General features: G+C 35.8%; 1 protein-coding gene across 4 annotated transcripts in view; it reads left to right on the top strand.

Moving 5' to 3' along the window:
- SEC24B (SEC24 homolog B, COPII component) overlaps positions 1-25455 on the top strand; it is an 87673-nt gene that overhangs the window by 39278 nt on the left and 22940 nt on the right. The window contains exons 4-9 of one of the 4 annotated variants that reach the window (XM_028121284.2): positions 897-1001; positions 10353-10433; positions 13018-13241; positions 19979-20160; positions 22949-23051; positions 25218-25344. In XM_028121284.2, coding sequence (XP_027977085.1) covers positions 897-1001; positions 10353-10433; positions 13018-13241; positions 19979-20160; positions 22949-23051; positions 25218-25344 — 822 coding nt within the window. Of the gene's footprint in view, positions 1-896; positions 1002-10352; positions 10434-13017; positions 13242-19975; positions 20161-22948; positions 23052-25217; positions 25345-25455 lie in introns of all 4 variants that reach the window. The other 3 variants (XM_028121283.2, XM_028121286.2, XM_028121285.2) reach the window with 3 other exon arrangements.

The raw sequence follows: 25455 nt of genomic DNA, 5'->3' as shown, positions 1-25455 counted from the left end.
TTCTTTATAAGGATATTTATTCATTTTTATATTCTTATTTTTAATTGGGATTATTTTCCCTCGTAAAATTTTGTGAATGTTAATTTTTAGCCTAATTTTACCAGTTTTATTAAATAATAAAAATACCCAATCACATTTTTTTTGAAGAAGTGTTACGTAGTTAACAGCTGTACCTTTTCCACACAATCTTCCTTCTTGTTGTGTCTTACATAGAGCACCAGTCTCATTCATCTGCTTCAGACTGATGTGTTCGCAATAGGCTGAGATGATTGGCCATCTCAGAAAATTCACTGTTTTGTAATTGTCACACTTGTAGGACCACAGTTAATAAGCTCTTTTTTTTTTTTTTTTTTTTTTGAGTGTCTGTGAGCAGAGAACTATTCTGAATACAGTTCTTTTCTTTAACCGTCATTCTTCTTCGGTTATGAGAACTGAGTTACCATCAAAGTGGCATTAGCAGAAGGAAGGTATCAAGTATTTGATGTGTGTTGAATGCGGTATAAATTCATTTCACTAGAAATGATCACTGCTCAGCAAGAATGCACAGTCCCAAAGGAAGTATACCACAAGGGCCCCAAGGTCAAAGAAGGTAAACATGTATAGAGCTCAGTAAAATTTTCACAGTATCATTGCAGTTTCCTGAATATTACCAGTGTAATACGTGGTACTTTTTTCACACTTAAACCAGTTCATGTAAAAGCTGCTTTTACTAAACTGCTTTGCAGAAATTATTCTAACGGTTCCAGTTTTGATAATAAATTTGCTAACATTAAAATGCATGCTGGGATGTTCTTTAGAATGGCAGAGTTCTTTCTCACTTTTAATGCAATGTCAAAATTTTATTTCTCCTCTTTCCTGTTGGTTTGACTCTTGTGTTTGTGCTTTCCACTTTACAGGCATGCAGTATGGTGACTATGTTAATAATCAAGCTAGCTCCGCACCAACTCCCTTGTCATCAGCTTCCGATGATGAGGAAGAGGAGGAGGAGGATGAGGAAGCAGGTCTGCTTTAGCTTTACGCCAGTTCTTGATCTTTCCTACTCAAATTTTCTTTTTATGTCCACAGTCTGTTAGCCTTTAAAAAAAAAAAAAAAAAGTGTCTGCAGATTTAGCTCCATGAACTTGCTTGGTTTGGGTTATAGAAGGTTGGGTCACTTGAAATGAGGTGTTTTGCTTGTTTGCTTTATTTTTCCTCCTTTGGACATCTTTTACCATTTTGTAAGTGACAATACATCTTTCATGATGATAGAGTGCTTTCTTCTTTCAGAAATGCATTTCCTCTCATGTCACATATCAAAGAATGAGCCCTAATTGAAGCTTTTGGTCTGTGATTGCTTTAGCACCCTTTTAGGAATAATGTTAATTATTTTCTGCTTTGCATGCCACTTTAATCAAAATAAACCATATGGATTTTATAATAGTGAAAGAGAAATTGACAGTCTTTCTTTTAGGTCCTTTTTGGCCCTTCTTGTCATATATTTAAAAGGCCCAAATTTGTAGTTATTATCCTGCTTCTTGAAATAGTAGTTCACATCTTGCTAGTGAAGAAGTTGTGTATGTGGTTAAATGTTGAAGCCTGTTTAATATCTTTTTCTGGCTTTGCTGGGTAGAACACTAAGCAGTTCAGTTCCTTCATTAATTTTAATAGTTTAAGACAACAGTAAGTGCTGACCTTTCAAGTTATATATGACCATGATTCTCCTTTGGTCATCTTTATTACTGAGTAGAAGGATTTGCTCTATAAACAATAAGTTTAAACACAAGTTTGTTTCTTATGCATTTTTGAAATATTCAAATCCTTGTGCACAATTAGAGGAGTAAAAATAGAGGTTTATAGATGGGGAGTAATTTTTTTAAGTATGTAGATACCCATCTATCTTTTTGGATTTTTTGTAATTTTTAAATTTTATATAATTTCAGTCTTACAGAAAACTTGTAAGAAGAGTAAAAGAAACTCCCATGTACACTTATATAAACCATTTTTGCCCCACTTGCTTTATTATTATACATTTTTTTCCTGCATCATTTGAAAGTAGGTTGGAGTTACCATGGACTTTTACCCCTCCGTACTTTAGTATGTATTTCCTCCTTATAAGAACAATGTCTTACGTAACACAAATGCAATACAGTATTCAGGATATTAAACACTGATGTAATAATATCTGGTACATAGTCCATAGTTAGATCTCAACGGTTGTCTCAGTAAGATCTTTTATAGCTGTTTCCATGGCCCAGGATCCAATTCAGGGTCATCCATTGAATTTTGTTGCCATTTCTATTTAGACTCCTTCTATCTAAGACGATCCTTTAACCTTTCTTTCTTTTTCTTGACTTGACATTTTTAAAGAATACAGGCAAGTTGTTTTTTAGAATGCACCTCAGTTTGGGTTTATCTGATGTATCCTTGTAATTAGATTCAAATCATGTGTTTTTGGCAGGATAACCACTGAAGTAATATTGTGTTCTTAGTGCATCCTGTCCAAGGCACATGATGTTGATTTGTTCCCATATTGATGATGTTTACTTTGAGCACTTGATTATAATGGTGTCTCTGCCAAGTTTCTCCACTGTCAAGTTACCACTTTTTCCCATTGAAATTAATAATAATTTGTGGGGAGATTTTTTGATAGCATGTAAATGTCCTGTTCTTAATTAAACTGTCACTCAGTTTTAGCATTTATTAATGATTTTCTAATTCGAACATTCCTTCTGTATTTATGAGTCAAGGTTTCAGTGTAAAGGAGAGCTTTTTCTTCTCCCTTGTTCACTTCTTTGGGTTCATATTGACTCATGGATTCTTATTTTATTCACTCAGTAATAACCCATCACAATCATTAGTTATTTTGATAGCAGCTAGTCCTAGATGTGGTCAGTGACAGCTTCTTCAAACTGTCTTTTGAACACGTTGCCATGAATCTTTAAGCACGTTGGGGCCTTGGTAAGATATTCCTAGCTCATCTTATACTGCTCCAACGATGGACTGAGCCATTTCTCCAAGGCGTCCTTTTTCCTTTAGTGAAGAAGGGTATTTTAGAAACTAAGATCTGATTGTAGTGTGTGGTTATTGCTACTAATGGGTCGTTGTTCTCAGGCCTTGTATTATTATTATTTGAGCACTTACTGTGTGCCAGTTGTAGCACTAAAGAGCTAATGGGTTTTTATGTCAGTTTTTCTAGATTCAGATCCTGACTTTGACACTTATTAGCTTTGTGACAAGTTTCTTAAATTCATTGAGTCTCAGTTTACTCATCTGTAAAATGGGAGTCATAATAGTAACAATTACATATGGTTATTTTGAGGATTGAAGGTATTCTTTGTAAAGAGCTTAGAACAGTGTCTGGCAAATGAAAAAGATTAACAGTCATTAACATTGAGATTATGTTCTTAACTGCAATTTATTCTTCTCAACAATCCTGTAAACCAGAGATAATTGGCTCCATTTTACAGAGTTGGCTGTGATCTGAACAAGCTGAGTACCATTTGTCTCTGGCCTCACAACCACTAAGTAGCAGAGTGGAGATTAAAACCGACGTCTCTCTTGTCTGCACAAAGGTGTGAAAAAAGGAGTCTCTGTCTTCTAGTGAGAACACAAAGCACTGGAGTAGGAGGAAACTAAAGGGCATGTGGCAGTAATCACTACTGTATTACTCACATATTGTCTTCCTCCTGCCTTTATTATGCAGCGAAACAGTAAGACTGTATCATGGACATTTTTACTAGAATCCTGTGTTCTCAATTCATGGTTTGTTAAAAAAAAATCATATATTGATTGCAAATTAAAGACATGTTCTGAATGGGGAAAAAATGTAGCTTTTACATGAATTTTATTTTATTTTTTTAAACCCTGCTCAGTTACAATAATTTTTTCATGTGTAAAGCGTTTACAGAAAGTTGCTCAAATTATTGTAGGGACTATATATAAGTATTTATATAGAGATTTAGAGTGCTCTACTTTTTAAGCATTACCCTGTATTCATGGGACTTTTGTGTGTTTAGTTTATATGGAATTGTTCTCCATTTTTGAAAAAATAATGAGATATTAAGAGCAGGTTCAGAAATCATTAATATTCTTTATAATTATGGTATAGATTTTGTACTAGGGACAGTCTTATATTTTGTTAGAAGCTACTAAAAGTTCATAATTGTTGGAGAACAAACTTAAAGGAAGCTTGAGCAAGTAGCAAGCTATCAGGTTCCCATATGATTGTATCTTAAATCCTTCTCTTTAAGTTTATTCAGTCATGGGTATTCACTCCTTCAGTTGTTGTTAGTGAGTGGACCATCAGTTTTAGACAAATACTTGAAAGTGGGAGTGAAAGGAAATAAGCAGTGAAATAAAAATTGAGAAGTGAAATGATGTGAAAGTGGGGAAAGAACACAAAGACTAATTCAGATTTCAGACTTTATCAGCCCTGTTCCCGGAAAACACTATCAGGTAATGTTCTGTTACTTGCTATACAGACTCTCAAGCACCTTTCCTCTAGGTAATTTTCAGGTTGGGAAGAGGTGAGAGGACAACGGGTAGCTTTCTCACATGGCTCTGGGAATGTGACAGCTTGGTGCTGTATTTTGTAAGTGCTAGTGGAATAAAACTTTTGATTTTTCATAAGGAGTTTTAAGGTCATAGTCAGTTTTTGTTTGACTTTCACACAAACTAATAGTAATTAATCAGTTCCAGGTACCGCGTCAGAGATAATGATGTTTATGGTTTGCCTTGGGTATTTTAAAAGGTAATGTTGTATTCTGACACAGAACAAGTTAGGTCGACTCCTGTAGATAACAAGACAATATTGGCCTGCTTAGGTCTAACTTCCAAAGAGAATTCTTTTTTTTTTTTAATTCAAGTATATAATACAGTATAATTAACTATAATACTATGCTATATATTAGATTTCTCAGACTTATTCATTTTACAACAAGAAGATTGTACTCTTTGACCAATATCTCCCCCTTTCCCCTACCCCCCAAAAGAGAATCCTTAGAAGGATTCAAATCTGTCTTTCCCTTTAATTGATGTGATATTTTATTATTTTAACAGGTAAATGTCTTTCAGCTGAATTCAATACATATGTAATATATTTTTAAAATTTTATAAGTTGAACGCATAACCTGGGTCTCTGAAGGATATAAAAGGATATTCATGCCACAAGAAAAGTATTTGAGGGTTTTCAGTGTTTATCTACATTATAAAGAAAATATGGTACCTGTTACCTGATATTTAGCTTATAAACACATGCCATACATATGTGTATATGATTACTATAGCCGGAAACTCCCAACTTTCTGTATACTGAGAAGGGGCAGAGTATTAGGGCTACAGTGGAAGGAGATTTGGTACCAGCATCTAGAGTTAGAATTCAAAAGGTACTTTCAAATAGAAATAGTATTCAAGTAGTAATTAGATGTCTAGGCTAGCCCCAAATCTAATTAACTGAAATACTAAACATTTGAAAATGCTCTCTTTTTTTTTTTCTCCAGCCATGGCAAATGTATATAGTATTTAATCAGTAATACAGCTTATGTGTTTTATAAGTACCTGCAAACTGGACCTATCTAAGGTTTAAGAATGAGGGCAAGTCTCTAAGCTATTCATTTGACTAAAGCCAGATTATACACAGAAAGAAGTATTTTGCTTGGTGTCATGCTTCCAGAGATTAATAAAGTAGCATAGCCTCCTCCATATACTCATAATATGATAGGGAAGCATATATGATTACAATATATCTTGATAAGTACATTAATTAAGGGGTGAGAAAATGTCCTGACATAGGAAAGGAAATGATTTTCCATGGGTATATCAGAAAGGTTTAATGGAGGATTTGAAATTTGAAGGATAAGTAGGAATTTGCCATGTGGAAGAAGAGAATCTAGGCTCGTGAACCAATATCTGCAGTGCATAAATGCAAGAAAAGATGGTATGTTGGGTGCAGAAGTAGAAGATCAGTGTGATTGCATCATAAGGTAAAAGAGAGAAAATGGTGTGGGAATAGGAGAGAAATAGAGGTGAAGAGGGCAATTGGATGCCACATTTTGAAGTTCCTTATGATACCACAAAGGTATTTAGACTTTATTCTGTAAGATGGTAGGGGAATCGTGAAGGTTTTTTTAGACTTGTTCAGAATATTAACTTGTATAATGCACTTCTTAAGAAAATACCACTTTGACTTGTGTTGGCAGTGATGTCGTGACCTGATTAGAATTAAACAATAAGTTTTAGCAAAGCTTGAGATGTTTAGTTCAGTGGTTCATCAGGATTTAAAACTTTTATCATGGTTTTGCTATTTTAACAAGTTGAAAATAGAGATTAGCATTGGTGCTTTTCTTCCTAAAGTGAATTTTAAAGTAAGCTAGCAGGTTTCAAATTATTTAATAAAACAATATTTTTTTTAATTTATTCATTTGAAAGAGAGAGTTGGGGGGTGGAGCAGCAGAGGAAGAGGGAGAGAGAGAGAATTTCCAGCAGACTCCCTACTGAGTGTGGAGCCTGATGTAGGGTTCGATCCCAGTACCCTGAGATTATGATCTGAGCCAAAATCAAGAGTTAAATGCTCACCCTACTGAGCCACCCAGGCACCTGAAAACAGGATATTTCTACAAAATTAATACTTTAAATCTTTAAAATAACTTGATATGTGTAAGCAGTCTTACCTTTATTTTTTTTTCAAGAATAATTATTTCTTGATATTTACATTTAAAAGTTTTTCTTGGATGCCTGGGTGGCTCAGTCAGTTAAAAGTCTGCCTTCAGCTCAGGGCATGATCTCCTGGGATCGAGTCCCGCGTCAGGCTCCCTGCTCATTGGAGAGCCTGTTTCTCCCTCTCCCTCAGCTGCTCTCCCTGCTTGTACACTCTTTCTCTGTGTCTATCAAATAAATAAATAAAATCTTTTTTTATTTATTATTTTTTTATTTGTTATTTTATTTATTAACTTGACAGAGAGAGCCAAGAGCAGAAACACAAGATTCAGAGAGAATGCTATGTATTTTTTTATTTTTTCCTTTTTTTTATTATGTTAATGCTGTGTATTTTTTTAAATAATAGCTTTATTGAAATACTGTAAAATTTACTCATTTAAATTGTACTGTTTGGCAGTTTTTAGCATATTAACAAAGTTCTGCAACAATCACTGTGTAATACCAAAACTTTTATCACCCCAGGTAGAAACTTCATACCTTTTAGCAGTCACTTCCTGTTCTTACCCTCCTCCACACATACATACACACAGCTCTAGACAACCACTAATCTACTTTTTGCCTCTAGATTTGTCTGAGCATTTCATATAAATAGGTCATATAATATGTGGATTTTTTGTGACTGGCTTCTTTCTCTTCTCATAATGTTTTCAAGGTTCATCCATGTTGTGGCATATATCAATACTTCATTTCTTTTGGGCGCCTGGGTGGCTCAGTTGGTTAAGTGACTGCCTTCAGCTCATGTCATGATCCTGGAGTCCCAGGATCGAGTCCCACATTGGGCTCCCTGTTTGGCAGGCGGCGGGGAGTCTGCTTCTCCCTCTGACCCTGGTCCCCCCCCCTTTTCATGCTCTCTCTCTCAAATAAATAAAATCTAAAAAAAAAATACTTCATTCCTTTTTGTTGCTGAATAATAGTTATGTAGATATATCACATTTTATTTATCCATTCATAAGTTGATGGACATTTGGGTTGTTTCCACTCTTTGGCCACAGGAGTATTGCTGCTGTTAACATTCATGTACAGCGCTTTGTGGAGGTGTGTGTTTTTATTTCTTTTGAGCAAATTGCCAGGTCATTAGGTAACTCTGTGTTTAACCTTTTGAGAAACCACTAGAACGTTTTCCAACATGACTGCACCCTTTTACAGTCTCATGAAGTTTCCAACTGCTCTGTATTCTTGCTAAAACTTGGTATTATCTGTCTTTTCAGTTATAACCACCCTGGTGGATGTGAAGTCGCATCTCATTGTGGTTGTAATTCTCATTTCCTTAGTGGCTAATGATGTTGAGCATCATTTCATGTACTTATTGGCTATTTGTTTATCTTCTTTGGAGAAGTGTCTGTTTAAGTCCTTTACCCATTTTTAATTTGGTTATTTGTCTTTTTATGGTTGAGTTGTAAGAATTCTTTTTATTCTGCATACTGGACCCTTATCGGATGTATAATTTGCAAATATATTTTCCCATGTCTCTTCTTTCTTGATGGTATTGTTTGGAGCATAAAAGTTTTGAATTTTCCTAAGATCCAATTTACTCTTCTTGTTGCTTGTGCCTTTGATGTCATATTTAAGAATCCTTTGCCAGTCCACGGTCACAAAGATTTACTCCTATATTCTCAGATTTTTGGTGCTTACGTTTAGGTCTGTGACCCATTTTCAGTTAATTTTATTGTAGGGTGTAAGGAAGGGGTCTAACTTTATTCTACTTCACATGGCTGTCTTGTTGAAAAGAATATTCTTTCCCCATTCATGTTGTCTTAACATATGGTTTTGAGGTGAAATTCTCATAACATGAAATTAACCATTTTAAAGTGTATAATTCAGTGTCATCTAATAGTACAACCACCACCTCTGTCTGGTTCTATCATTTTGGTTGTTGTACAGTCATCACTTCTATCTAGTTCTAACTTTGAGAAAGTACTGAACTAGGTAGAACTGAACATTTTCATCATCCAAAAGGAAACTCGCATTTTCATTAACTTCCCATTTTCTCCTCCTCTCAGCCCCAAGCAACCACCAATCTACTTTCTATCTCTGTAGACTTACCCCATTCCGGGTATTTCATATAAATAGAATCATAATTGTGACCTTTTGTGTCTGGCTTCTTTTGTTTAGCATGTTTTCAAGGATCATTCACATTGTAGCATGTATCAGTACTCCATTCCTGTGGATAGCTGAATAATATCCCATTATATAGATATGCCATATTTTGTTTATCCATTCATCTATTGATGAATATTTAAGTTTTGGTATATTTTGGGGAGAGACTTAACTAAACAAAGATTTTATTTTAATAATTGAAGTACAGTTAATATACAGTGTTAGATTCAGGTATGCAGCGTAGTGATTTGATAATTCTATACATTACTCAGGGCTCAGCACACTAAGTGTAGTCACCATGGGTTACCATTTGGTGTCATTAGAACATTTTCAACTCTATTCCCTGTGCCGTACTTTCATCTCCATGACTGATTTATTTGATAACTGGGAGTTTGTACCTCTTATTCCCCATCACCTGTTTTACCCATCCCCTTACCCGCCTCCCCTCTGGCAACCACCAGTTTGTTCTCTATAGTTGAGTCTGTTTTGTTGTTTATTTGTTCATTTGTTTTGTTTTTTAGATTCTACATATAAGTGAAATCATATGGTATTTATCTTTCTCTGACTTATTTTGCCTAGCATAATACCCTCTAGATCCATCTGTTGTAGCACATGGCAAGATGTCATTCTTTTTTATGGCTGAGTAATATTTCTCTCTCTCTCTCTCTCTCTCTCTCTCTCTCTCTCTGTGTGTGTGTGTGTGTGTGTGTGTGTGTGTGTGATCTTTACCCATTCATCTATCGGTGGACATTTGGGTTGCTTCTATACCTTGGCTATTATAAATTATGCTGCAGTGAACAGAGGGGTACATATATCTTTTCAAATTAGTGTTTTGGTTTTGGGGGGTAGATACCCAGTAGTGGAATTACTGGATTGTATGGTTTTTTGGTTTTGTTTGTTTGTTTGTTTGTTTTGAGGAACCTCCATACTGTTTTCCATTGTGGCTGCAGCAGTTTACATTCCCACCAACAGTGTATGAGGGTTCCCTTTCCTTTACATCCTGACCAAAGCTTGTTATTTCTTGTCTTTTTGATACTAGCTAGCCATTCTGACTGAGGCATAGAAATGCGGAGTAGCAGGCTAGGTAGCAGCCCAAGCCGGAGACTCCTCTTTTAAGAAGGTTTCATACGGCTGTGCTGCCTTATAAAAGTCACTAAAATTTCATTATCTTAAAATATGCTAGTACTGATAAAATGTATTTAATAGCTTGAGATTTGGTAGATGTGATCTTGGAGGTGTTATTCTGGTAACATTTCCGTCAATCTAACATTTATATTTGTGTGTTCTACTAATTTTAAAAGTTTGATACCTGTTCTTCTCTAAGACACACCTTCACATGCATTTGATTAAATTGTGTTCCACTTGCCAGCTCCATATTCTCCCCACTCTTATTAACAGAAATTTATATATGGTTTTTAAAGGTCGTTAAACATCAGTCACTTTGAGTTTAGAGTCAAGAATTTTCCTAGTTCAGCAAAACATCTTTTTCCAAATTGCCAGAGGCTGCTCTATGATACACTGTCATTTTTAAACTTAGTGCATATTTCCATTTTTCCTTTTAGGTGTTGATAGCTCTTCTACCACAAGCAGTGCTTCTCCAGTGCCCAACAGTTACGATGCCTTGGAAGGAGGCAGCTACCCAGGTAATTGGTTTTGTGCTTCTTTGATGCTTACTTGAAAAATTACTGACCATCAGTTTTTTCCAAACATCAACATATATATAATTAGCAGGCTGTATTTTTAACAGAAAAAAGGGACATTTTCTGGTATTTCTCAGCCTTAAATTAGTAGTTTAATTGTCATATAACAACTACAAATGTTATTTCTGAGAGGCCTAAGGAAATCTATTATTTTATTTTTGTTATCATGCTCTTTATCTTTTTCCTCTTTCTAAAAGACTTTTAATACTAAATAATTCTCCTCTTTCCCTCCTTTCTTATACTGGTAACTCCTTAAGTAAATTTTATATTTCTGTTCTCATGCTTAGGTCCTTGAATTCCTTCCAGCTAACCTCTGAATATAAATAGTCTTTGACTCTTTACTCCCCCTATGGCTCCTGGCTGCCTCACCAGGTAAACAGACTAACCAACTTGGGGGTAGATCTTGGAGGCATTACTTTTAACCTTATCTGGAAATAACTTTGGCCATTATATAGGAATAGGAGTGGTGGATAGTATTAGAAAAAAATACAAACTTAAGTTTTAGAATTAGTAGTCATTTCATTATAATATCTTAAACTGTGATCTTCCTTTTTAGTCTGTCTCTTATCACAGATAACCTGACAACCACATCTGACTGCTCTCTTCTCACTTTTTCTAGTGATTCGAAACTTTAGGACTAACAGAACAAGTAATTTTGCCCTTCTCTTTATTTCTTACCACTTTGGTAATAATCCAGGATGGAGCTTAATTGAAGTTGGCATATGCTGGACTTAACATACCATCTTGCTATCACTATCCTACGAATCGGTAGAAAACTTTCATCTTCTCAGCTTAGTAGAGTTCCCTTTTAATATTTCAAGAATACTTCAACAAGCTACTCACTCTTTTGTGGTTAAGGATTTTTTTCCTAGGGATGTGTGTTTGTGTAAGAAATTGTGGATCATTCCAAAAGCAGTCACCATTATCAAAATATTCTAGAATTCGTGGACTAAAAGGTGAATACTACATGTGGAATCAGTATATTATGAACCTGAAACTAATATAACACTGTATGTTAACTATACTGGAATTTAAAAAAAATTTTTTTAACTAAATTTTTTTAAAAAGATGAATTTACTATAACTGTATAGTATTTCGTGAGCTTCAAATTAACCTAACAGAAACAAAAAGAAAATTAACCTGAAGTGAAATGCTGAATGTGGTAGTTAAAAGATCATGGCTTTGGAGTTCAACCTTGCTTTGTCTGTCCATATTCATTTCATCAACAAATCGTAATCTTACTATGAACTGTGCTGACATTGAGTGACCTTGGGCAAGTTTTCTAGCTATTTATAACTACACCAAAATTAAAGATACGAACATCTATAGCAGTAAGATTAAATGAATTGAAAATACTGTGTCAGGTGCTAGGACAGAATTCAGGACTATAGAAATGTATGTATGGTATATCATCCCTTTCCTAAGGAAGGGGAGAAGTGTTAGACCTCCACGTTTGACTCCAGCTATTTATATCTTGTGCTGATGGCTATTACCATGTTAAGAGACCTTTCTACTTACATTCCCATCACTGTGAGGAAGAATAAGCAGGGCATGACAGTACATTGAACCTCTTGTCCTATTAAGAAATCTGGGAGGTTACCAGAAAGCCAGTAAGCCAGCCCTTGCCTAATAAGCACAAGATGATAGAAGAATGTCTGGGAACATATCTTCAAAATGAGAGCCAATAGATATTGTCTGTAGAAAGATATGATTGTTGAAGAATCTTTAAAAAATACATTTTATTAAGTCACATGCTTTTAAGAGCATATTTTTTGCAGTATCTGGTTGCTGGTGAAGAATATAATTTTTATATGAAAAGTAGATTGAAATTCATATATATTATATAGACCTGACATTTTTAAAAATAAGACTAACATTGTAACATGTTAATAATGGTATGTGTAGTAGAGTAATTTTTAGGGTTTCTTCTGATATTTGTGCTTGATGATTAACTTTTCTACACTTTTTTCTCAGTTTTAATCAAATTTTAGTTTTGTTTTGTTTTTTTAAGATTTTATTTATTTATTTGAGAGAGACTGCACAAGCAGGGGGAGTGGCAGGCAAAGGGAGAGGGAGAAGCAGACTCCCCACTGAGCAGGGAGTCCACTGTGAGGCTCCATCCCAGGACCCTGGGATCATGACCTGAGCTGAAGGCAGACGCTTAACCGACTGAGCCACCCAGGTGCCCCTAGTTTTTTGTTTTAAATTTAAATATAAATAAAGGAAAAACATTTATTCATTAAATTTTATTTGGCATCTATTACATACCAGACATTGTTTTAGAAGCTGGACACTATACACTGTCTTTTATATTCTCACAATTTTGCCTCTGCAAATAATACAGACTTCTAGCTGACTGAAGGGGGCAAAGGGCTCATGATTCTATTCTCACTACTTCTGTGGATGTTTGCAATTTCTCATAATAAAAAGTTTAAAAAAGGAAAATGCCAATTATGGCTTGCCCAGGAGCCAAGTCTTTATAGAGTCTTGATTTTCAGCAGTAACACCATGTTTTTCCCTTTGTTAGATATGCTTTCCTCATCAGCAAGCAGTCCCGCTCCTGATCCCGCTCCTGAACCTGACCCTGCTCCGGCTCCAGCTCCTTCTGCTCCTCAGCCTTCAAAAATGGCTAAGCCATTTGGGTATGGTTATCCAGCTCTTCAGCCTGGTTATCAGAATGCTACAGCACCACTTAACTCTGCAGTACCGCCCAGTAGCCCAGGGTATTCTGGGTTCCAGCCGTATGCTCAAGTATGTGTAAAGACATTGCATTTCCAAAATTTGTAACTATTATCAGTTCTCACAAATCCCTGGTGATTCAAATGGATTATAGGTGCAAATACAGATAAGCCTAGATCAAACATACATACATTTTGGTTCCAGTTGTGTGTGTGTGTGTGTGTGTGTGTGTGTGTGTGTGTGTGTGTGTGTGTACATAGATAGAGATAAAAAGAAATATAAATAACAAATCTTTAAAGAGGTTAAATCTGGATCAAGATATTAGCTGTGATTTTTCTGTCCTTTGTTGTACTTTTATTTTTAGAGTCTTGCAGGTATTAATTTTATAATCAGGAAATTAAATGTTAAGTTTTTTTAAAAGTCTGTATTACTAAGCTGACTTTTTCCTCAAAAAAAAAAAATAACATGTTATAAATGTGGTTTAGGATTTTGGTTTCAACTCTTAGATCGAAGAAGTCTTCAGGATATGATGTATAACTGAAATTGGTAACAGTCTCCACAAACATAAATGCTAATCAGTAGTTATGTTTATTAGTAACTACTGCTGTGACCCATTCTGATATGACCTTTTTTGAAGTCACCTTTTAAATGCCTAATAATACAGAATAGTAAGTATCTTACATTTATTTTTATTAAGAATGTAAAATATAAGGAAACAATTGAAATGGTAAAGCATTTTACTTAAAATGAAAAAGCATTCTTAGTAGACTAACCTTATAGAAATTTCATCTTACAGGACACTAATGAAGATTAGAGGGACATAGGAAAATCATGGGTCTGGAATTTAATCTTAGAATTAAGGCACAGAAGGAAGAAGGAAACTGGGAGAGGCACTGGAGAAATATGATTGGTTAGAACAGATTTTTCTGCCTTCCATTTTGTTAGTTTCTTTATGACTTTATTGGATCCAGATGAAACAATTTTGTAAGTCATTATTTTCTGACTCTTGTGCTTTAGGGAAATGGTTTTTGGGGGTTGTAATATATAACGTATTCCTACATTTTAATGAGAAGAAAACCAAGTTCAAAGAAAGGATCTGGTTCTTGGAGGAAGTTTTGGGCAAGGAAAAAATTGTAACGGTATTCCACAAGGACAGAGGAAAAGGTTCTTGGACCAGATCTGGCCTGCTGCCCATTTCTGCAAATAAACTTTTATTGGAATAGAGCCTCGTGCATTCTTTTATATATTATCTGTGACAACTTTTGCACCACGGTGGTAGAATTGAGTAGCTGCAGAAGAGATGTGTGGCTCTTAAAGCTTTAAAATATTTACTACCTGACCCTCTACAGAGAAAGTTTGCTGACCCTTGAAATAGTAGAATGGAAAGTATTGTGGGGTGTTTTTTGTTTTTGTTTTTTTGTTGTTGTTGTTGTTAAGATTTTATTTATTTATTTGAGAGAGAGGGAGAGTACAGAGGGAAAGAGAGAAGCAGACTCCCCACTGGGCAGACAGCCCTATGTGGGCCTCGATCCCAGGACCCTGAGATCATGACCCGAACCAAAGGCAGATGCCTAACCAGCTGAGCCACCCAGGCACCCCAAAAGTATTGTTCTTGTTCCATTTTATTTGGAAGGTTATTTTAGAAAAGTTAAGAGGTTGTCCTTGGAATAAAAATAAAAATTAATATTTATTATGCTAGATTTTAAAAATAATTTCATTCTGTTCTTCTGTAATCTCCGTCCTTTTTATACCCCAGCTCCGGTGCAAAGATCACAGGAATTTGAATGAAGGAGACAGAGGCAGACTGAAAAGTAACTGATTCTTAATCATGGGAGAAGTAAACATCATAAAGCAAAAGCTTTAGACTTTATACTGTTAGAGATCATTCACTTCCACCTTTCCTTTTTTATAACTTTTTATTGAAATATAATCTGTATTATATTTATGTACAATTATATAAATTAACATCATACTGTTCGATACCTTTCTACAAATTGAACACATGTAACCAACAGCCAGAACCCTTTCTCATGCCTTTTCCAGTCATCCCCAAACGAGAGTTAGCAACTGTCTTGACTTCTAATACCACACACTAATTTTGCCTGTTTTTAATAATAGCTGTGTATATTCTTGCCTAGGCTCTTTGGCTCAACGTTATGCTTACTGTGTGCTTGTAGTTCGTTCATTTTCATGGTTGTATGTACTCCGTTATGTGAATATACTAGTTTATTTATTTGTTCTATTGTTGATGGGTGTTAGGGTAAGTTTCCAGTGTGGGGCTATTATGAATAGTGCTATTGTGAATATTTCTGTTCATGTCTTTTAAATGAATGTATGTATCAAGGAGTGGAATTGCTGGGTCCTGGAGTATCCATACTTTCAGCAGTTAATGCCAGACAGTTTTCCAAAGCAGATGTTCCATTTTATACCTCCATTAGCAGTGTGTGAGAGTTCCAGTTACTGCACATCCTTGTCAACACTTGGAATTTTGACTTTTTTATAGCAGTTACCTTCCTTTGATTATTTAATTGAAGAAATTGAGACTCAGATAAGTGAAATCATCTGTCCAAGACCAGGCTTAGTTCTGAGAATACAAGTCTTTACAGTTCAGAATTAAGCACTTTTTTTCCTCTCTTTAACGGGTAGGGACTTGTGCAGAAGAAAACCAAAGTCATATTTGATATATGTATCTAAGGAAGATTACAAAGCAGCAATTTGTTTTTGTTTAATCTGAATTTAAAATAGTTTTTTGGACATTAGTTTCAGGGTCATTGAACAATAATGATTTAAACATAATAGCTAGGCTGTACATTTAAATTCTTACCTATCTACTAAAAAAAGATGATAGATTTTAATCTAAGATTAATATTAGCAAGCTAATTTTAAAAGAAGCTATTTAAAGGTGACTTTTTTTTATGCCCTTCTGGTCCCACAATTATGGCCAAGAGGGCTATCAGGGTCACCAAGAATAATTTGGAGGTTGCCAAGGACTTGTTTTGAAGTGTTTTCAAGTCTGACCGAGAACTCTGACAAATTTGGGGAGGGAGAATTAAAAAAATAAAAGAGTAATAGGAATAAGATCAGAGGTAGTGAGGGACCATAGTCCAAAGCTTAGATTTTATCCCAAGTGCAAAGGGGAAACATGGGAGATTTTATGTAATGGAGTGATATATCTGATTTACATTATTTAGAGAATCATTTTGGCTGCTGTGTGAAGAACAGGTTAGGAATGGAAGTATTTGAAAAGACAAAAATGGAAACAGGGAGACAAATGGAACCTTTGCCATTATTCCAGAAATGTATGATTGTGCTTTGTTCTAAGGTGGTATTGGTGAAGGTAATGAAAAGTGGATGGATAATATCTATCTTTTGACTTATTGATGGATTTGTTATGGTAGTTGAGAGAAAGGAAGGTGAAAAGATAAATGTTAGGTTTTTGGCAGAGCGATTGGGTAGAGGGTAGTTCATTTACTTTGAAGGTGAAGGGAGACAGATAGGTCTAAGAGTGGCAATTGAGTTGGCCATGTTAAGTTAAAATGCCTAATAGATTTACATGGAGCTATCTAGCAGGCCGTAAAAGTGTATATGAATGCCTGTTCATCTGTCTTACCAAGTCCACCAAGAATTATTTTTTATAAGCAAACATCTTTTTATAATTATTAGTCATTTATGTTTCTTTACTGAAGTCCCAGTTCATATTCTTCCATCATTATTCAGGTCCTCTGGTTTATAAAAGCCATCTATAATAAGTATATTAACCTTTTGTCTAATATATATTGCAATTTTTTTCCTCCACCTTGACATTTGTTTTTAATTTTAATGGTATTTTTTTGACATTGAAGGAATATCTAAATTTTATGTAGTTGTATTATTATTTTTATTTTATTTTTAAAGATTTTATATATTTATTTGACAGAGAGAGCGAGCACAAGCAGAGGGAGTGGCAGCAGAGGGAAAGGGAGAAGCAAGCTCCCCACTGAGCAGAGAGCCTGACAAAAGGCTAGGTCTCAGGACCTAGCTGAAGGCAAATGCTTAACCAACTGAGCCACCTAGGCGCCCCCATATAATGATTTCTTTTGTTGTTACTTTTGTTTGTATCCTTTAAAAGATCCTTTCAACCTTCCAGCTATAAATTTTTTTAGTTCTTAGGTGATTTCAGTTTTGCGTTGTTAATCTATTTAAGGTTTTATTTTGGCTCATAATGTAAATAAACTCATTTTCCCCAAAAAAGTTAGCTCTAAGTTCATTATCATTTATGAAATAATCTGTTTTTTTCACTGGCCAGTTATTCATTAAGTCACTTTGAGTTCATAGAAAGCTGTGAATTCATAATAATACTAAATTATAACAAATGTAACACAGAAAAAATAAGCAAAGCAAAACTCATTGAACATCATTGTACATTTTTATGGCATCAACTCATTATTCTGAAAATTGATCATTGAAAAAACTTGGAAACAAAAGCATTTATCCTGCTTTTCCAGTATGAACTGTATTCACAGAATCTAAATTCTTGATGCTGAAAAACATTGCTGCTGAAATTTGTTGTGAGGTTTAACTGTGCTAAGATTTAAATTCATTATTTTGCTTTGAGTTTTTTCCAAGAATGCTTTAAATTGAACTATCTTATTAAAATCATTCTATTTCCAAAAGAAGAAGATAGCAGGAGGGAAGAATGAAGGGGAGTAAGTCAGACGGGGAGACGAACCATGAGAGACGATGGACTCTGAAAAACAAACTGAGGGTTCTAGAGGGGAGAGGGGTGGGGGGGGTGGGTTAGCCTGGTGATGGGTATTAAAGAGGGCACATTCTGCATGGAGCACTGGGTGTTATGCACAAACAATGAATCATGGAACACTAATGATGTAATGTATGGTGATTAACATAACAATAAAAAGTTATTTAAAAAAAATCATTCTATTTCCAAAATTGAGGAAGACACAAAGAAATGGAAAAACGTTCCATGGTCATGGATTGGAAGAACAAATATTGTGAAAATGTCAATGCTACCTAGCGCAATATACACATTTAATGCAATCCCTATCAAAATACCATCAACTTTTTTCAAAGAAATGGAACAAATAATCCTAAAATTTGTATGGAACCAGAAGAGACCCCGAATAGCCAGAGGAATGTTGAGAAAGAAAAGCAAAGCTGGTGGCATCACAATTCCAGACTTCAAGCTCTGTTACAAAGCTGTCATCATCAAGACAGTATGGTACTGGCACAAAAACAGACATAGATCAGTGGAACAGAATAGAGAGCCCAGAAATGGACCCTCAACTCTAGGGTCAACTAATCTTCGACAAAGCAGGAAAGAATGTCCAATGGAAAGAAGACAGTCTCTTCAACAAAGGGTGTTGGGAAAATTGGTCAGCCACATGCAGAAGAATGAAACTGGACCATTTCCTTACACCACACACAAAAAGAGACTCAAAAAGAATGAAAGACCTAAACGTGAGACAGGAATCCATCAAAATCCTAGAGGAGAACACAGGCAACAACCTCTTCGACCTCAGCTGCAGCTTTTTCCTAGAACATCGCCAAAGGCAAGGGAAGCAAGGGCAAAAATGAACTATTGGGACTTCATCAAGATAAAAAGCTTTGCACAGCAAAGGAAACAGTCCACAAAACCAAAAGACAACCGACAGAATGGGAGAAGATATTTGCAAATGACATATCAGATAAAGGGCTAGTATCCAATCAGGGAAATCCAGATCAAAAACCTCAGTGAGATACCACCTCACAGCAGTCAGAATGGCTAAAATTGACAAAGGAAACAACAGATGTTGGCGGGGATGTGGAGAAAGGGGAACCCTCCTGTACTGTTGGTGGGAATGCAAGCTGGTGCAGCCACTCCGGAAAACAGTATGGAGGTTCCTTAGAAAGTTGAGAATAGAGCTACCCTACGACCCAGCAATTGCACTACTGGGTATTTACCCCAAAGATACAAAAATAGTGATCCAGAGGGGTACGTGCACCCCAATGTTTATAGTAGCAACGTCCACAATAGCCAAACTATGGAAAGAGCCAGGATGTCCATCAACAGATGAATGGATAAAGAAGTGGTATATATACACAATGGCATATTATGCAGCCATCAAAAAGACCGAAATCTTGCCATGTGCAATGACGTGGATGGAATCCTAGAGGGTATTATGCTAAGTGAAATAAGTCAGTCAGAGAAAGACAAGTATCATATGCTCTCACTGATAGGAATTCTTAATCTCAGGAGACAAACTGAGGATTGCTGAGTGGTGGGGTGGGAGGGATGGGGTGGCTGGGTGATAGACATTGGGGACGGTATGTGCTATGGTGAGCACTGTGAATTGTATAAGACTGATGAATCACAACCTCTACCTCTGAAACAAATAATACATTATATGTTAAAAAAAAAAAAAGCAGGAAGGGAAAAATGAAGGGGGGGAAATCAGAGGGGGAGACGAACCATGAGAGACCATGGACTCTGAGAAACAAACTGAGGGTTCTAGAGGGGAGGGGGTGGGGGCAATGGGTTAGCCTGGTGATGGGTATTAAGGAGGGCATGTACTGAATGGAGACTGGGTGTTATACGTAAAGAATCATGGAACACGACATCAGAAACTAATGATGTATGTTGACTAACATAACATGATAAAATAAAATGTAAAAAAAATTTAAAAAAAAATAAAATCATTCTGTTTCCAAGCCAGGTTTAAATTTTTGTATCTTATTTATTCTGTATGTTAAAATCCTATATATAGCATAGTACATTGTATTCATGCTTCTTGTCCTTTTGTTTGTTTTGTTTTGAATTGCTTTTTCAGCAGTATCCTGGTATGAACCAGCTGTCCTCCAGTCTGGGAGGACTGAGTCTTCAGAGTTCTCCACAACCGGAAAGTCTGAGACCTGTAAACCTCACCCAGGAGAGGAATATTTTACCCATGACTCCTGTTTGGGCTCCTGTACCTAACTTGAACTTAGACCTCAAAAAATTAAACTGTAGCCCAGAGTAAGTATTTATTTTATGATCTTTAGTAGGTAATAGACTTTGTTAGAAATGTTTGACTTTCTTTTTTTTTTTTTTTTTTTAAGATTTTATTTATTTATTTGACAGAGAGATAGAGAGAGAGCACAAGTAGGCAGAGAAGCAGGCAGAGAGAGGGAGAAGCAGGCTTCCGGCTGAGCAGGGAGTCCGATGCGGGGCTTGATCCCAGGACCCTGGGGTCATGACCTGAGCCGAAGGCAGCCGCTTAACAACTGAGCCACCCAGGCGCCCCTGAAATGTTTGACTTTTAAAACTAGTACAAGTGCTATGATATTAATTCCTTGATTGGAAGTTTTGTTAATGGGGACTTTTCCATTTTACTTTGTACAGAAATTCTAGCTGTAAAATTCATTTTAGATCCTGTTCCTGCCTCCATCTCTGTCTCCGTCAGTCCCTATCATCGAATGCAAGGGAAATGTTTTTTTTATTTGAGTGAAGGATTTCAGGAACCCAGATCTAACTGTATTTTTCTTAAATTTCTTTTTCCTTACTTTTCAGCAGTAATAACTTCTGATGTCTTTTAAATAAGGTGGAATCTTTAAAAATGTATACTCTTCAGTCTTTGCTTGAAAAGGACACTGACTTCACTTACATAATCCCAAGAACAGGTTTAAATGGTTTGTCTCTGGGTTTTCTTTTCCCACGCAGCATAGAATGCGAAGACCAGTACCCCCAGGCTTATTTATTCAGCCTGGATTTAAATTTGGATTTCCTTTATTGAATATTTCCTCACCTCATGGAGAAGTGTAGCTGATAGTTTGCATCCGGTGGCCACCAAACCCTGGTGTTTCCTCTGGGTGGGTGAACTAGCTCTGTCATGCACCTCACAGTACCTTCAAAACCAAGAGTTCTCCTTTGTTGTTTGCTCTCAGTACTTCACTTCACTACACTTTCAGAGTCTTCTTCCTTGCATTAGGAGAATTAGTGTTCCTCTTTACAGCCAGTATTTTCCTTTAAAGTAGTAGTTTTCTGGCTTGTTAAAAAAAAAAAACAAACGTAAGCTTCTCTTTTTTCAGTCAAAATCTTATGGAGATTTCCAATACAGAAAACAGAAAATGGAGTTGCTCCAAGGATTCCCCCTCTTCTGCCACACACTACCACCAACCCCCATCAGTGCCTAAGGCAGTGTCAAGATCATTGCTGTGAAAATGTACAATCATTGATGTACAAAAAGAGGAAAACAGCTGCCCTTTCCTGTGAATATAAGTTGCTATCAGGTCTATGAGTATGTGGATTTTGGCCCTCTATTTTGAAAGATTAAGCATTCCCTAAGTAGGTGAATATAGTGTATATATATGTCATAGGTAGCGGATGGTATATGTTTCTACTCAGTTATGTGTTTTCTGTGAAAATCTTTCTCTTACCAAGACAGCAATGCAGAGTATTTACGAGTATAGACTTCACAGTTGGATAGACTCAGGTTCTTACCATAGTTCCACTAATAAGTAGCCATAAGACTGCAAATTTCTTTAAAATTTTTCAATATTGTCAATTATAAAACAGGAATAATAATTGTTCCTACATATAAAGGTAAGTCATTCATTCAATAAATATTTACTGAATGCCTTCTAGGTTAAGGGCCAGGTACTGTTTCTAGATGCTGGAAATGAAGCAGTAAACGAATAGAGTTCCCAGTCTCTTGCAACCTTTATCCTGTTAAGGAAGACACACTATGAACAGTCAAAAAGTCATAGGTTAACCATCATAAGTTGGGGACCATCTGTATAATGTAATGTCAGAATATTACTATGAAGTAGGGGTAGTGAGGGTGGAGGTTGGCTGTTTTCAACTGAGGAGTCAGGACAGGTTTTCCCAGAGAGTTAACACTTGAGTGGAGATCTGAATGAAGTGTGAGAGCAAACCACGTGATCTGGGAAGCAAGTGTGCCAAGCTACATGAACAGCAAATGCAGAAGTCTTAAAGCAGGGATCACCTTAGTGTTCAAGGAACAACAGCAGCCTGGAGTCAAAATAAATCTGAGTATCTGTACGTACTATGAGCTGCTCTTAAAATTCCTTTCCTGGTTTCCCGTACTTCTGCTTCTTACCCCTTTGATTGCTCCTTTATTGATTCTGTGTCTACTGACCTTAACTTATAACTTAGTACGTTATAAACAGTAAGTTATAAGTGAGTACTTAGTAAGTTATAAACACTTTCTCTAAGAAAGGAATAGTGCTAGGGTGACAGGACAAAATGATCACTGATCTCAAGTGGAAAAGACAGGGTACACAACCAACTAAAGCAAAGCAGACTACTAAAGCAAAGCAGACTAATGGTACCATAGAAGCATAAACTGATCTCAGAGCACAGAGGAAGACATCGTTTCTTCTGACTTGTGATTGGAGGGAAGGGAGATTTCAGAAGTGATAATTTTGATGTGTCTCATAATAAGACTCATGAAAGGCGTTTCAACAGGTGAAAATGGGCAGTAAAGCAGGAACAGCATTATTAAAGATACAGAGGTTTCCTGTTCACTCCCTCCTATTCGTGTTCTACACGCTAGTGATGTTTTTTTCCCAAATGTGTTGTACTTTTCCACCATGAAACTGTTGAGTCCTTAATTTAGGTTTTTTTTGTCCTATATTGCATATATGCCTGCTTAGTGTAATACAGATCTTTCTAGTTATAGTTATATAACATTCCCAGACAATTTTCATTTATGCCCTTAAATTCTCTTGATTATCTACAACTATCTATAGTACAAATATTTTTTGATAGCTAATAGAGTCCATGTTGTCTATATTTTTTGCAGTTCGTTTCGGTGTACTTTGACAAATATTCCGCAGACACAGGCTTTACTGAATAAAGCTAAGCTTCCTTTAGGATTGTTGTTACATCCCTTCAGGGACTTGACGGTAAAGTAACACATTTTAAAATACTTACGGGTACTGACGTGTGTTTATGTGCAGCGTATTTTGATTGTATATTTTCTTGGAAATTTTTTTATCTTTTATCTTTTAAGTTAGAAATAATCATTTTTGTCAGATTCATCTCAGCAAACATTTTCTGACTTTCTGCTTTGTCACAGGCCTTAACTAAGCACTGGTAAATACAGAGATAACGAAGTCATTGACCTTGCCCCTAAGAAATTTATATTTAACAGGGGACAAAGATGTAAAAACAAGTAACCATGGTGCAGGGTAACTAATATATGTACCTAACCAAATTCTCAAGGTACTTAGGCCCTGAGTACAGTATGGGAAGTGATTCCCTCTGGGTGCAGGAGCAGAGGTTTGCTATGAGTGATGAGGTCTGAGCTAGACTTCGAAAGATTAGTAGTTCTGGAAGTTGAAAAGGCCATAACAGATAAACTTTGGGAATCTTTATTAAACATAAAGGTAGCACCAACAGTGATGTCCAGTTGGGGATGGGAAGAGCTGTATGCTGGTTCCTAATTGTATGAAACAAATAATCCTTGTAATAATAAATCCAAATGCTTCTGGTCTACTGAATGAAAACATTACTTAAGTTTCCACAGTCTATTGGTTTAATACTAAGCTTGCTGGATTTGGATTTTTACATACAGTTCTGGTATTTTATGCAGATATGTTGTCTTTAAAATTTCTAAACTTCAGAAATTAAGTTTCTCCAGATACATTTTATTTATACTCTATAAGGTGCATTTTTCCCTCACTTTTTTTTACTCCTGTGGTTTTCAACCTCTCTTATTGCTACCGAGTTTCTTTTGCTCTCCTGGAAAAAAATGTGTATTAACTACCCATTATGCTAGATGCTGAGGATACAAAGGTTAATAAGCTTCCTTGTGGAGCTAACTTTTGTACTAGTTAGGATACATAGAAAGGAGCAGAGTGAATAGAAAATAAAATAAATGTGCAGTAAATACCTTGAATGTATTCACTCAGTAGATACTGTTTGATCACCTGTAATACTATTTCAGCCATTATCTCTAAACCAAGATAGTTAATTTCCCATGTACATAGATGAGAATTTTTGTCTAAACACAGATGCCATATATGATACCTTCTGGAAGTATATACACTAAATTAGCAACAGTGGCTTCCTCTGTGCTGTGGAATTCTGGGCAAGTCTTTATTTTCTCATTTTCAGTTAATTGTATTTCCTGATTTTTTCATAAGTATTGTCATTACTTGTGTAATAAAAACTGTGTATGTGAAAGAAATTAAATACAAACATATAAATATTTATGTAGAGTTAGAAAAAAAAAGCCAGAAGAAAATACACTAAAATGTTATCAGGGATTAATTCAGGGAGATAGAATAATATGTGATTTCTTAGTGTTTTTTCATATTTTCTAAATTTCTTAAATTGAATATAAAGTTCCTTTCCCAAACCTTTTCTTTCCTTTTCCTTTTTCTGAAGCAGTCAGAAACAGATTTATAGATTAATTTGTAATCTTTGTCTCCTCAACACTTTTGAAAAGGTCGCTAAAATTACCAGCATTTCAGTGATCTCTTTTTTGTTAAGTTTAGCACCATAACCTTTCTCACCCTCTTTAAAAAATAACCCATGCAAAATTAGGTAGGACTTCTGCCTTTCGTCATCTGAAACTATCACACGCACACATTTTTTTTTTCATGTAGGTCTTTAAAAGGCACTTCATGCTTGGTTTGTGTGGCCTCTGTTCCTGCGAGGACTGTGGCGGCTCTCTAATGCGCAGAGCCTTATACTCTGGTACCAGATGCTGTCAGGCAGCAAACATAAAGACATTTCTACGTGGTGTCTGGTTCTTTCTCACTGGGGTTTCTGGAGTCTAGCTGATGAGCTTCGAGTTAAATTATTTTCTTGGCCAAACAGGCTTTTCTTATCAGCCAGTAACTTTTATTGCCTTTGTTTTGGTGTTATCTTACGGTTTGTGACAAAGAGGGAAAAAACGTGATGGCTGCTTGTGTTGCTAAGCACATCACTGGATTTTATGAAAATGCTTCCGTTTCAAAACACGGTTATGGTTTCTGTTCTGTCTGTGGAGCAGAGCAGTATGCGTTCCATTTTTCTCCCCTGAGGTGCTTTTTCTGCTACAGCATCTTTATTTTACTTCCTAGCAATTACCAGTGATAACATCAAATACCATTGTGAGGTGCCGATCTTGTCGAACATATATCAACCCTTTTGTATCCTTCATCGATCAGCGTAGATGGAAATGCAATTTGTGCTATAGAGTTAATGACGGTGAGTTTCGGATTCTTAAAATAAGTGTGTTTAATATTATTTTAAACATGTCGACATTTTTGTCATCTGGTCTCTTCATTGCTTTGAAAACTTTCATGCCACTTTTAATGG

The sequence above is a fragment of the Eumetopias jubatus genome, unplaced genomic scaffold (genome assembly GCF_037043125.1).
Source record: "Eumetopias jubatus isolate StellerSeaLion01/CBP00866 unplaced genomic scaffold, mEumJub1_p1.0 scaffold_2, whole genome shotgun sequence".
NCBI classification, from domain to species: Eukaryota; Metazoa; Chordata; class Mammalia; order Carnivora; family Otariidae; genus Eumetopias; species Eumetopias jubatus.
The sequence above is the reverse complement of the archived record's forward strand: the minus strand, read 5'-3'. Positions and strand labels throughout refer to the sequence as shown.